This window comes from Dipodomys merriami, unplaced genomic scaffold, assembly GCF_024711535.1.
Source record: "Dipodomys merriami isolate MVZ:Mamm:240054 unplaced genomic scaffold, mDipMer1.0.p SCAF_7, whole genome shotgun sequence".
Lineage (NCBI taxonomy): Eukaryota > Metazoa > Chordata > Mammalia > Rodentia > Heteromyidae > Dipodomys > Dipodomys merriami.
The window spans coordinates 43484481-43497635 of NW_027206290.1; the positions used below are offsets into that span (position 1 = coordinate 43484481).

General features: G+C 40.1%; 1 protein-coding gene across 1 annotated transcript in view; it reads left to right on the top strand.

Annotated features, from left to right (window-relative positions):
• Positions 1–794: 794 nt before the first annotated feature.
• Positions 795–13155, top strand: part of Rbms3 (RNA binding motif single stranded interacting protein 3) — a 295095-nt gene continuing 282734 nt past the window's right edge. Inside the window, exon 1 of the mRNA XM_070007501.1 lies at positions 795–902. Within this exon, the coding sequence (XP_069863602.1) occupies positions 795–902 (108 nt within the window). The remainder of the gene's footprint in view (positions 903–13155) is intronic.

Sequence of the window (13155 nt, forward strand, 5' to 3'; positions counted from 1 at the left end):
GAGAGCAGGAGAAGAAAGAGCAGAAAAACAATACTAACGGTAAGAAATGAGAGGTGAGCCAGGATGACCAATTTGAGCTCAAGGTTTTACTAGGGGGCAGACCTGCTGGGCTGCTCCAAGTAGGAATGGAGCCAGCAGCCAGCCATTAAACAAAATTTGAGGGGGCAGATACATAGGTCACATGGGCAGTCACATGGGTCACATTACATAGACTACAGGGATGTGGGTGTAGGGTCAATTCCGAGAAGAGGTGTTATGAAGGTGTTAAGTGGACTACAGGATCTGGCAGGAGAATCACATTCCAAGATAGAGTATAAGGAGACTGTTGCAACTGGGGCAGGAATTTGTAGGCCGCACCAGGAAAACTATACAACAATTGGGGTAATAATAAAAACTTAACATATTTTTTAACAGGTAGGGACATAGGGCAGGGCCTTAATTGGCTAGCTGACCATAAGACCTTAGACTACCAACTCAGATCAACCCTAAGGGATTGCTGACGAGGGACTAAAGAGCTGACCGGAGCAGAGCCAGGAGACAAGACACAGCACAAGTTCTGGTGTAATGGCAGCTGAGCTGGTCTGACCCTATAATCAGGTATACTCTGGGGGAGGGTCCCAGGAAACTCAAGAGTCTCCCAAGTTCAAGGCATGGGACTGACAGGTGCTGTAACCGATCATCCAAGTCCCTGCCCATGCCTGTAGGAATTCAGACATGCCTATCACCTGGGAGGTAGAACTTCCCTGGAGGCAACAACAAGATACATTTACCTATCCTCTCTGGGTCTAAAGAACATGGCTTACCTGCAATTCAGAAAATGGTTTGTTTCACCTCTAGGCCTTGGAAGCTGGGTAGACAGCCCCCATTACCTGGTTAGGCGCTGCGATGGCTGTGACAACAAGGTGACTTACTTAGACCTAGTCTTTCCCTTACTTCATAATGTTACATTCCATCCACATATCATAGCTGCCCAATATTTCCTGGAGGATTATGAATGGAAAAGGTGGGTGGAGTTTTGTTAATTTACTTTTGTGCTGTGAAGTAGGGAGACCAGGTCTGGCCAGCGTCAAATTGGCCACATGGTATATGGTAGGGTATGGCATCTTGTCTTCATTATGGGGGAAGAGGAAGTCCTGCCTCCCAGGTGATGGGCAGGCCTAAATTCCTAGAGGAAGGGAAGTCCCACCCCCAGGTCATGGGCATGCCTGAGTCCCTGAAGGCACCATTATGCCATGCCATGTGTCTCCATGTTCCTGTCCTGTCTCTCTTCTGGCTCTTCTCTGGTCACCATGTTCTGTTTGTTGGTGGTGTTTTTGTTCTTTCTTTCTTCTCTGGCCTGTTACCTGTGTTAAGTATATTTGCAGGCTGCAGGCCTTTCTAACAATTGACTACTTGCAATAAAGACTCAAAGATTCAATCTCTCAAAATGTGGTTTCTTTGAATTCTCACCTTACAACAATGGTTCTGGGGCTGAACTCAGGGCCTTGTGGTATCACTTGGCTATTTTGCTAAAGGCTGTTGCTCTACCCCTAGAGCCACTTAGACCTTTTTGCTAATTAATAGGAGATAAGAGCCTCTTTATAATATAAAATACACATGCTTTCACTGAGCCACGTAGGTGTCTTTTGTGTATCCCAACATTAAATCTTGTGCATAAATGCCCAACAATGATATTGCTTTTAATTTTTTGAGGAATCTCCATATTGACTTCCATAAGGATTGCACTAATTTACATTGCATCCAACAGTGTATTAAAGTTCCTTCCTCCTCATCCATATCCTTGCCAACATTTATTGCTCATATAGTTGATGATGGCCATTCTAACTGCAGTGATGAAACTTCAATGTTTTGATATACATTTCCTTTATGGCTAAGGATATTAAACATTTTCATATGTTTATTTACCATTTGTACCTCTTTATCAGAGAAGTGTGTGTTAGCTTTTTGCTCATTTACTAATTGGGCTACTGATTCTTTGGAGGTTAAGTTTTTATAGCTCTTTGTCTATTTTTGTTATTAGACCCTTCTCAGACAAAGCTCCTCTCACATTCAGTAGGCTGTCTTTCAAGTTTAGTGACTGTAACTTTCATTGTGAAGAAGCTTTTTAGCTTGGTGCAATCCTATTTGCCATTTCTTTCTTGTATTTGCTGAGCCCTTGGAATTAAGAATAGGAAACATTTGCTGAACCCAGGATCCAGAGGGCAAGGTCATATGTCTTTATATTATTCCAATATATTACAATAAAACAATGAGGAGATCTCAATATTTTGCAGTATTAACTTGTCATTTTCTCACAAAAGAAGCCATCACACCAAGACTGGTGGTATTGAGCAAGAAATCATAAAGTGCTTGCGGAAGGAGAAGGATAGACTCAGAAACCTAGTCTCTGTCTGTCCACCATCCTAGAAAATTCTGGGCCAGCTGTACAGACTAGAAAGACTGTTCAACAGCAGCTGTTCATCTCCATTTGGGATGCTCCATGATGGAGAAAGAAAAGCCAGCCTCATCCTGAAAGACCTGCACATGGGCTGCCAGCAGCACCACCATATTTCATAATGAGCCTCTGTTGTTTGTTCTCTGAATCAACCCCTCATTATACCTGAGGACACAAACTCCAGCTGTCTATTCTGTGTTTCTATTCAATTTGATCATTTAAAGTTTCTTAGGGACTTGTTCTTACTGGCTTATATTTTAGGGAAAATGTTCTTATTGGCTCTTATCATTTTAAGGAAATTGTTCTTGGATTATTTGTGGGGTTTTATGCTTCTTTTTGGGGATTTTTGTTTGTTTCTTTGCTTGCTTGTTTGCTTTGCTGGTACTGAGTCTTGAGCTCTGGAATTCATGCCTTTGATGGGGTTTCTTGCTCAGCTGGCATCCTACACTTTACACATTCTTTCCATCTGGAATTTTGCTGGTTAATTGGAGATGAAAACTCAGACCTTTTTTTGTCTGGACTGGCCTTTTAACTTGACCTTCCAGATCTCAGCCTCCTCAGTAACTAAGATTACAGGTGTGAGCCATTGGTGCGTAGCTTTTATAGATGTTTTGGCAGGAAAATTGGTAATCATCTTCCTCCAACTCCATCACTTTGTGGGACTAGAGGAAAGAAATTGCCTCTGTCTCCTGGTAGATGAAAAGGACAGTCACAGATCACTTTGCACTGGGCACTATTTGGGATAGACTACTTCTCTCTTCACTTTGTTTTACAGGAATCTTAGAGGAAGGCTGCACAACTCATATTACCTGGGCAAAGATGGTAGTTTTTGTACCCAAAGAATTCAGGAAATCTAATGTAAAGGTTAGAGCTGAATTCACATTCATTATTTTCTTGAATCTATGAATTTAATCAAGTTAACCCATGACATTAGTAAGGATTTTTCAGAGAAACTAAACAAACAGAATCCATATGTCTCTTTATCCCCCAGTTTACTATACAGAATGGAACTATTTTTGAGAGTTTGTTTCAGTTAGAATGCTTGAGCTACTTTGACATTCTTTCTGGTCAAGGAAGAAGATTGACCCAGAAAGGTCATCTTGTATATTTTACTCAGCTTTTCAAATGATTGAAGATCTCCCACTCACATTAGGGAAGGTAAGCTGCCACACTTTATCCATTTGAATGTTAAATTTGCTCAAAAACACCCTCACACAATCACTTAGAATAATGTGTGAACATATGTCTGGGACCAAGTGAAATTGATGCATAAGGTTAAGTATTACACATACGTAGTTTCCTGAAGCAAGTGTGGCCCAAGGAACAAATTTCTTCCATGACTCTGATAGAGACAGAGAATCTCATCGCAAGCACTGGGACACAATGAAGACATCTTTCCATAAAATTACAGGTCAGCAAGTTTCAAACTATCTGATGCCTATTGACATACATTACTGAGATTCAACTGTTTTCAGAGTGAGAGAAAATTTAATTTGAAAATTGCTATAGTATTTAAAATAGACAGTTCCCTTAAAAACAATTACTCCTTTGTGCCACACTGATTTCCTTTTCTGCAAGTGAGACCCATTGAAGAGCAGTATTTACAGAAAGCATTAAGTCCTGGAAGGAAGAACACTCAAACAAAAGTCAAGCTATTGCTTAAGATATTGCATACTCACTTAGAAACCATGTGTTCTTTTAAGATATCAGAACCAGGCTTCTCATTTGTAAAGTTCAGGTGATAAAATGTCCCTTTGTACATGTGATAACAGTACTAAAATGGTCACAAAAACACAGTGATTCAGTAAAACCAGATATTGTAAATCTCTGCTATGTGTACAGTAATATTACCGTCAGTCTGTATGAATGTCCCTGTCAAAGGGGTTATCTGGTTAAAATTAAATTTAAATTAAATAAAAAAACCCACAAATTTCCCCTTACACAAGCAATGCTGTCTTCTTATTATTGTAAAGAAAACAGCCCCAAACTTAGTAGACTACTGTGTTCCTGTTTTGTTTCAGTAATAAAGTGATAATAATGTCTCTCAAACAATAAGAACAAAGATTGAGCTAATGGTCAACTAGGCCATAACTGTGATGTGAATCTGTTTTAACTATTTCACAGCCTTATCCTACTCCTTGCCCTCAATTCTCCGTATTTAACTCAAAGCCAAATATCTGTCCATCTAAAGATGGCTGCAGATGTATTGAAGTGCTGTTTTCCCATGGCTGCCATGTAATAAAGCTTTCTCTTGCCTTCACCATATCTCTTTATTTGGCATATGCAGGTGAGTGGCCAAACTGAACTTACATCTAGGGCTAAAACCCTAGTTTTAATCACAGGAAACATTATTTTGATATCTTTGTTCCTATGAATAGTAGGAGCATACTCTTTTAACAACTTTTTTGTGAGTTTTGACAAAATGAAATGATGTATCATGAAGTCCCTACACAGACAAAAAAAGACATAGAAATAGAACAAAAAAAATGGACACTAGTAACAGGAATGACAAAATGATCTGGATGTGTGAATTGTAGTAACAGACTTTTACAAATTGTATCCAAAGTGGCTAAATAGAATCCTAGCTAAGAATTTAAAACTCCTGTTTTCATCTGTAACTCAAACTAATGGATGAATGACGAAAGAAATTCAATCAAGAAATTTGGAGATGTTCATCTTTGTACTAAAACTACATTGAACTCAAACTTCTATTTACTAATTATTTAATTTTAAAAGTAAAGGTAGTGTCATAAATTTGTTATATCATTAGACCCACTATTAAAAGACACTGGTTCTATTTCTAGATTGTTGCTAACTAGTTGAGTATGCTTCGCTAAGTCACCATATTGCCAACATTTTTTCTGTATTTATTAAACAATATAGTTAGTCAAGACATCCCCTATGTTCATTGGAAGCCACTTTCTCTTCAAAACTTTGAGAAAGTTTTTCAAGTTTTTTTTTAAGATTATCATTCTTTCTTGCATGAGAAATTTTTCCAAGAAAGACAACTCTTAGCACCAATCAACTTTTTGAGAATGACCATCAATTTAAGATGTTTGATGTATAAATAAAATTGGAAATAGAAACATAAATGTAGATAGTATTCAAAAGTTCTTTCTGTGCTGAGCTTAATTCTCTTGTCATCCAACATATTCTAGATGAATGCATTTCAAAGAACAGAATTACTTAATGAATAACACTGCCCAAAGCCATATTCTTCCTGCGCATACAAATGAAGGTACCACTCCATTCAATATTCTATTGTCTCTGTGAATACAAATTAAGGAGTTGGCCTTGTTTGAATTTGGATTCATAAAATAGTCTGCTGGGCCATCCCTGGTGTGTTAGGCTCTGCATATTTATGGTGCATTATTTTGAGTGCCTGCAATGTATTCAACATTGGGAATTTGGGGAAGGAGTTTGAATTAGGATAAACTGGCACAGTGCTGCCTAGAGAAAATGGAAAACTGTAACATCAAGGACAGGAGTGGGGTGTATGTGCAAAGGACTTGGAACTTTGAATAAACTGTCAATGGAAGTGGATGAGGGGTTCCCACAGCTTCTGTGTCCATACAAAACCAAAGGAAAAGGGAGGAGAACAGAAAAGGAATAGGCCAGACTCGATCTTTAACATGCTAGGACTGCTTATTGAGGGGCACAGACCTTCCCAACAGTTTGGAGGTTGTGTGAGGTACTGGAGTTTGGGGTGGGCTTATATAGGTCTTAACAAGGAAGCAGAAAATTTTAAAAAAATGGGCTATGGTCTTTTTGAGGCCAAGGGTGGTATCCTTGACCAAGCTCAGAGTGGAATGCTCTACCTGGGGTTAGGGGCTATTTTCTCTTAGGGGGCCAAGATTGGAATGGCCTTTCTCTGGACAAGCACGGGAGCAGTGCTTTGGTTGATCTGAAGGAATAAGACAGAAGTTGATCATTCATATAGGGTCTTTGGATACATAAAAATGATTGGGGATGAGAGAGGAGCAACATGGAGTTATGAGTACAAAGAAGATTCCCATCATTTGAAACCCTGAAGCAGTATAAAAAGTTGAGGGACATGGTAGTATTTTCTGGCTACTTCCTGCGGACATGTAAGCCTTAAGGAGTCAATGGACTTGGGTCTTCAGAGTCCAGGTATGCGCTGGGCAGGGCAGGGCAGTATAAGCAAAGCCTCTAGTTATCTTGATGGCCTTAACTTGCTCCCAGGTGGTGTCCTTAGTAAGGGTTATTGTACTGTTAAAGAGAAACTTTTGGAAAGGGTGAGATCAGGCAAAAGGCTGACAAGGTGGCAGGACTAGTTGATATGAATGACACAGGAAAACCCACTATGGGCACAAGCTAGAAAAGTTCCATTTGGCGCATGAGCCCATTACCAGTCAAAATGTTTTACCAGAAGCTAGGGCTGGATTGGAATGGTTAAGGGCCTGGTAAGAGGCCTTGATCTTTTCCTAACAAAGGCAAGAATGTAAGTTCCCATCCAATTAGAAGGGAGACAGGTATGGATATTAAATGGGCATGCTTATTAACTTTTTTCTTTTGTTTTACTGGCTCTGGTTATATTTGAAAGAGCAACTCCATTTCAAATATGTCACCATCCACTCTTACTCCTAGGTCTAGGCTCTTCTCACTTGGCATCACTTTCCACAAGGTTTAAACTCAAGGCCTGGGCATTGTCCCTGAGCACTTTACCCAAGGCTGGTACTCTACCACTTTGTGCCACATCACCACTTCCAGAATTTGCCACAGCTCCACTTTCAGAATTTTGCTGGTTATTTAGAGATGAGAATCTCTTGAGCCATGCTTCCAACCTGGCTCTTTTCTGGTTAATTAGGAGATAGAGTCTCAAGAATTTTTCTCTCAGGCTGCCTTAACTGCAATCTTCAGATCAGATGAGTCTTTACCACAAAACCATTTTTATTTACAGTTAAAGCAACAAGGAGATCAAATAGAAATATTTATTCTTAATTGCACATAGCACTTTAGGATACTAATTGAGGTTAAGGCATTGTAGGTGTCACTAGGTCTTTGTAATTACAACAAAGAATGCAGAAGTTGGTGTCCTTTTAGCTCTGTAACCAAGGCAGCTTACATATTAAACAGGGAAAATGGCATTTGAGTTAAAAGGTATCCATTTGAAGGACTTTGATATAAACAAACACTTAAGTGAACTTTGGTTTACACAAGCAATTTTTTTATAGATGGACATAAAAATTGGATGCTGGTTTTACATCAGTATATTAATCCTAACCTTATTTAAATCACAGCCAACTTAATTACATACCAACTTTACCCATAGGCTCTATCTTTTAAGACATACTCATACCATCTGCTACATACTTGAACCTTTTGGGGTTTGTAAGACAATTTTTATTTTTTAAATCCTTTTTTTAGGCAGAGGAAATCTTTTTTTTTTAAATTTCTGTTTTGGATTAATTCTTTGAACTTAAATAACATTTTTAGTATAATGTCATAACTCTTAGACAAATTTGTTTGCACCCAAATCGGATGAGCTTTTTGCAGTTTGAGTTTAATACTGTCCTCTTTTTTTCCTTTGGCCTGTGGGACTAGGTTATTTAGAAATGGCTCAAGGCAATTTACTGAGACTCCACCCAGGCTGCAGGGGCAAAACAGTTTGTTAGATTTTAAGCTTATATCACAGCTGGCTAAGAGCAGGACTATGTCTCATTCCTTTTGCTACTTCCATTGATAAAGATTTTTCCCTTTAACAAGCAGCACACTTCATAATTAACTCCTTTGATACAAGATTTACAATTGTAGTCAAGGAACAAATAATTTCAGGAAATACCAGTACCAAATATAGAAAGATTATGTTTTAAACTATGATGACAGTTTTTATGTATTACAATGAGATTACTTTGAACATATTTATACACAAACACACATACACTTTGCACAAAAATTTTAAGGCAAGCTTAAATTTTAAGAAAATGAAAATTGGCCCTAAGTTTAGAACCATGTGGTCAATGCTAGAAACACCAAACAAAATAACCAGAATAGAAAATCCTTCAAGATAATTTTGGTAAAGCTTAGAGGGAAAGTGGAGGTCACATGAAATTCCACCATCTGGCCTGCGTCTCTTCCTAGGTGGGTATCAATCTCCAGGACCTGGACAGAATTGCAGGAGGAAGGAGTTACTCCAGGGTGCCTATAACAACCTCATACAAAAGTTTTGACTTAAGGGAGAAATTAAGAATTGAGATTTTGAAGTGAGTAGACTCTGGAAAGAGAAAAGGAATGGATTCCTATCAAGTCCCAAAGACAAAGTTTGTTTGGGGTATGCTATCCCATGCTTGGAGCAGACAGATAGTTTTTATTTGAAGAACAAGGACTGGCTGCAGTGAGGAGAAATGTAGTTCTAAGAGTGAAGATGGAGGAAAGATTTGCGTTTATGGAACTGCTGTTCCAGGATGGTTAGCCTTTAAGAGGGAATCTAGAGGGGGTCTCTGGGGCCCTGCGTATGTCTTACTCTCAAGAGCACAAATCAAAGATCTGTCAGTGGGAATGGAGGCCATGTAATGTAAATGATCTCCCGTCTGGAGGTCATCACAAAGATAGAGGCAGAGAAGCAGAGACAGATAGAGAGAAAAAGGGGGAGAGATAGAGCTTGCTACAAGACAAAAAGTTACCTTTCTAGAGGAGATGGTTGTGAGGGTTATGGCAGAGAAGGACTTGGTGATCAGGGCAGGAGAATGGGTTGGGAGGGCTTCTGGAGCAGAGGTCAGAGAAAAACTTGGGTGGATATAACAGGATAAATAGACTAGGACGGGAGTCACTGGAGTGAAAGTAGAGGAGGATTTGGATGTAGGGTAAAGTAAGGAGATCACATCTGGCTGGTGCCAAAATTGCCACATGGTAGATGGTAGAGTCTGCCATCTTTTCTTCATGATGGGAAAAGAAAATGTCCCTGTCTCATGACGGGCATGCCCAGATCTCTGGAGGCAGGAGCAGGTTTTTGGCTGATAGGTGACTGAACCAGTCAGTCCAGTGCCTGGGACTGGGAATTTCCTATGGACCTGCCCCCTGCACTGACCTTATTTAGACTGGGACCAGCACAGGAGCCATTATGCCATGCCATGCATGTCTCCTTGATCCTTTCCTGTGTCCTGTCTTCTGGCTCGTCTCAGGTCATCATAGCATCCCAATTCAACTCTCTGTCAGAGCTGAATTGATTTGTTGGGTTTTTTTTTTATTCTTTCTTTCCTCTCTGGCTTGTTTCCTAACCATGTTATATGTATTTGGGATCTACAGGCCTTTGGAACAACTGGTTGTCTATTGCCTGCTAACTGTACAATAAAGACTCCAATATTCCATCTTCCAAAATATGACTTCTGTGATAATTTATATTACAACAAGGGGACCTCAGACCCCTTGCTGTTTCAATGGAGAATTGTTTAAATCAGTAAGAGTAATATTGAAGATTCTAAATTCAGGCCAACGTTAGCCATTGTTTACATGATAGTGAGGTCATATTCAGTAGACAAGCCAGTTTTGTGTTTTCTTTTTTTAAAACTGATATTCTTAAGATTAGACTGGGGACAAACTAATGGGATATCTCTGGGAGATAATTTGAAAAATTTGGTAGAACTACGGGGCCTGTCCTACTGTTCCTAGTACTTTGGAAAGGCAAACATATGAATCCAAATAATTAGGACAGGGCATTCCCAAAGGTTCTAATTAAAAGGTGTCAGAGGGTTAGCAATGCATGGGAGACTCCTGATGTCTCTGGGGATCCCACAGACAGGAAGAGAGGGACTCTTAGAGTCCCCAGGTCTGTGCTGGGGTACCTCCTTCATGAACTGCTCTGGTTACCTTGTCCTGTTTTTGAATGGTGGGTGGAGTCGGTCATCAAACACCAAAGAGCCTCCTGCCTAGAGTTCAATTGAATGGGGACAGGGTGAGGGAGATAGCATAGGGGATAAGATAAGGTCTTTTCTGGGTTTATGCAGGAGGCCAATAATACCTCAGGCCACAGGAGGTGCCTGTCCATGAGGCAGGCACTGCTTACATAGCCAAAGGCCACAGGGTTGTTTCCGGTGGTTGTTTAGCCTAAAGTAAGCTCGAAGGACCCCACACTTCCAATGGAGAAAGGCCTCAGAAAGAGACGGTAAAAGGCTGGTAAGAGGCAGCCAAGAGGCTAGTGGAGGGGACCCAGTTACTCCTGGCACTTCTCCTCTCCCATGTCTTTGGCACCATATGTTAGGAAAATGAAGAGAACAGAAAAGGAATAGGCCAGACTTGCTCTTACTCTTTGTTGCCAGTGAGGGACACAGATCTTCCCAGGGGTTTGGAGGTTGTGGGAGGGACTGGATTTTGGGGTGGGCTTATATAGGTCTTAACAAGGAAGCAGAAAATGAAAAAGTGGGCTATGGTCTCTTAGAGGCCAAGGGTGGTATTTTTGGCCAGGCCCAGAGTGGAATGCTCCACACGGGGTGAGGGGCTGTTGTCTCCTGGGAGCCAAGGTCAGAATGACCTTCCTGTAGACAAGCACTTGAGCAAACACCGGGTGCTTTGCTTGACCTGGGGCCATAAGACAGGAGCCAATCCTTAAAAAGGTGCTTGATATCAACAGTCAAAAGCATTTCAAGTTGTCTCACAAAGCAAGGAGAGTCTCAGAAAGTAAAAGTGTGTAGGGAAAGAGAAACAGATGGGAGATAAAACTTCCAAATGGCAGCTGTTACCTGCCTTTATTCCTTCTGAGCTGGAGGAATACAACTGGTGGTCTACCAGCTCCCAGTCCTTAAGACAATGTTTCTAGGTAGATAAGATGGGTGTTAAAATACAGAAATGTCTCTGGGACTTCCCAAAACATAGAAATAGAGGTAAGCTTTAGAACTTCCTGCCCTCTGGTAAGTTTCACCTTATCATTGCTATCCTAGAGTTGCCTAATTCTACATTTTAAAGGACAGTGCTAGCCCAATGAGCTCCCTTCCCATAGCTTTAGTATGTTCCTTCCCTTCTCCACAGCTTAGCTGCTCCCTTCCTAGGCAACACTAGGCCCATTTAGTAAAGGCAGTAAATAATCAGCCTTCAACCCCCTTTACCTAGGGATGGCACTTCTCTGGGGCATCTACCACCATAAAAGGCAACAAAAACCTCTCAGAGTGACCTTCAGGTCTGGGCAGCTGCAGGACCCCTTATCTACTATTTGGATAGCAGCCGTAAATCCTAGTCCGCCATAATGAAGCCCCCTGGTCCTCATATCCACACCAGGTTCTCTACCTCCTAGCCCCTTGTAGACCCTACTAAACCTAGATTATATAGGTCACCGCAGACAGTAGCCAGTGCTTCTTCTCACTGCTCCCTGGTGAGAAGGGGTCTTGCCAGCCCCTTTCCTGGCAATAAACCTTTCTTTGTTCTCTGTACCTAGATGTCTGTGTGGTTTTCTGGCAAAGTCCAAATAATCTAACAGAGAAGGTAGTTTTCAATAGAGTATACCGTCTCTCAATCCTTGTAACTTAGCATTTAAATGGATGGAAGGTTAACTGCTTTGGGAGTTGCTTCCTAGTTCCAACTTCTGTGCCTGGCACTTTTAATATTTATTAAAAATAATATAATTTTTCTATCTCTACACTTATCTCTCCTGCTTCAAAACTCCAGCACATTCAAAGGCTGGCTAGGTGCTGTCATTCATTGATAGGTTCTAAGTTAGTTACTGAAGGAAGTCTCAAGTTCTCAGGCATGTATTTCTAGATGTATTTTCCTATGGAAGATGAGTAGATCTAGTCATGGCATATAGGTCATAAACAATTACTTCAGTTTTAAAAATCAATCTGATTCTTCCCAGTTTGAAACAGAGCTGAACACAACACCTCAGCGTGGTGCTCATGTGTACCTAACATTTCTCTTAATTATGAACCCTGTTGCAATAAAGAAAGAAAGAACCAAGAGTGTCAAAACCTCTGCAAACAGTATCTAACTACAATTGAGTAACATTCATGTTCCATGTTCTTATGGTAACTTCTTTATGGAGTAACACTGACTTACTGACTTCTTACTTCTACTTCAGGTAGAAATATAAAAGTATGATTTTTCAATGAGTTTATTTGAGCCCTAAAGGTATGTTGACTCACAGCAAACTTTTAAATAAACAGTACATGACAGACAGAATTTTCTAAGATCTGATATGCAAATATTGTAGAGTGCAACAACACTGGGCTGCCTTGGAAGCTGAGAACTGGGTTGCAAAATCTGATTCTAACTGTCACTAATTATCAGATTGTCCTGGGGCCAGTTGATGAACCTTTCATGTCCCCATTTCCTCATTATCCAATAAGTATAATGATATTTGCCAAACTACCTTTGCAGTAATGATGTGAAGATTAAAATTAAGTGACGGATTGTTAAATTGAAAGTTTTATATGCATAAGGTTCATTATTACGTTTTTGGAAATATTACTTTTTATTTCTTTTTCACCAGCTGGGGGAAGGAGAGAGACATAAAGAAAGAAAAACGAAAGGAAGGAAGGAAGGAAGGAAGGAATGAAGGGAGGGAAGAGGGGAAGGAAGAAAAAAGAAAAGAAAGAAAAAAAAGACGAGAAAGGGAACTTTATAGCCATTTAAGAAAAGTTAATAAAATATTTATTTTTTGCCATGATCATGTCATTTATTGGTGGTAATTGTAGTATATATAGTTGTGTGTGTGTGTGTGTGTGTGTGTGTGTGTGTGTGTGTGTGTGTGTGTGTGTGTGTGTGTGTGTGTGTGT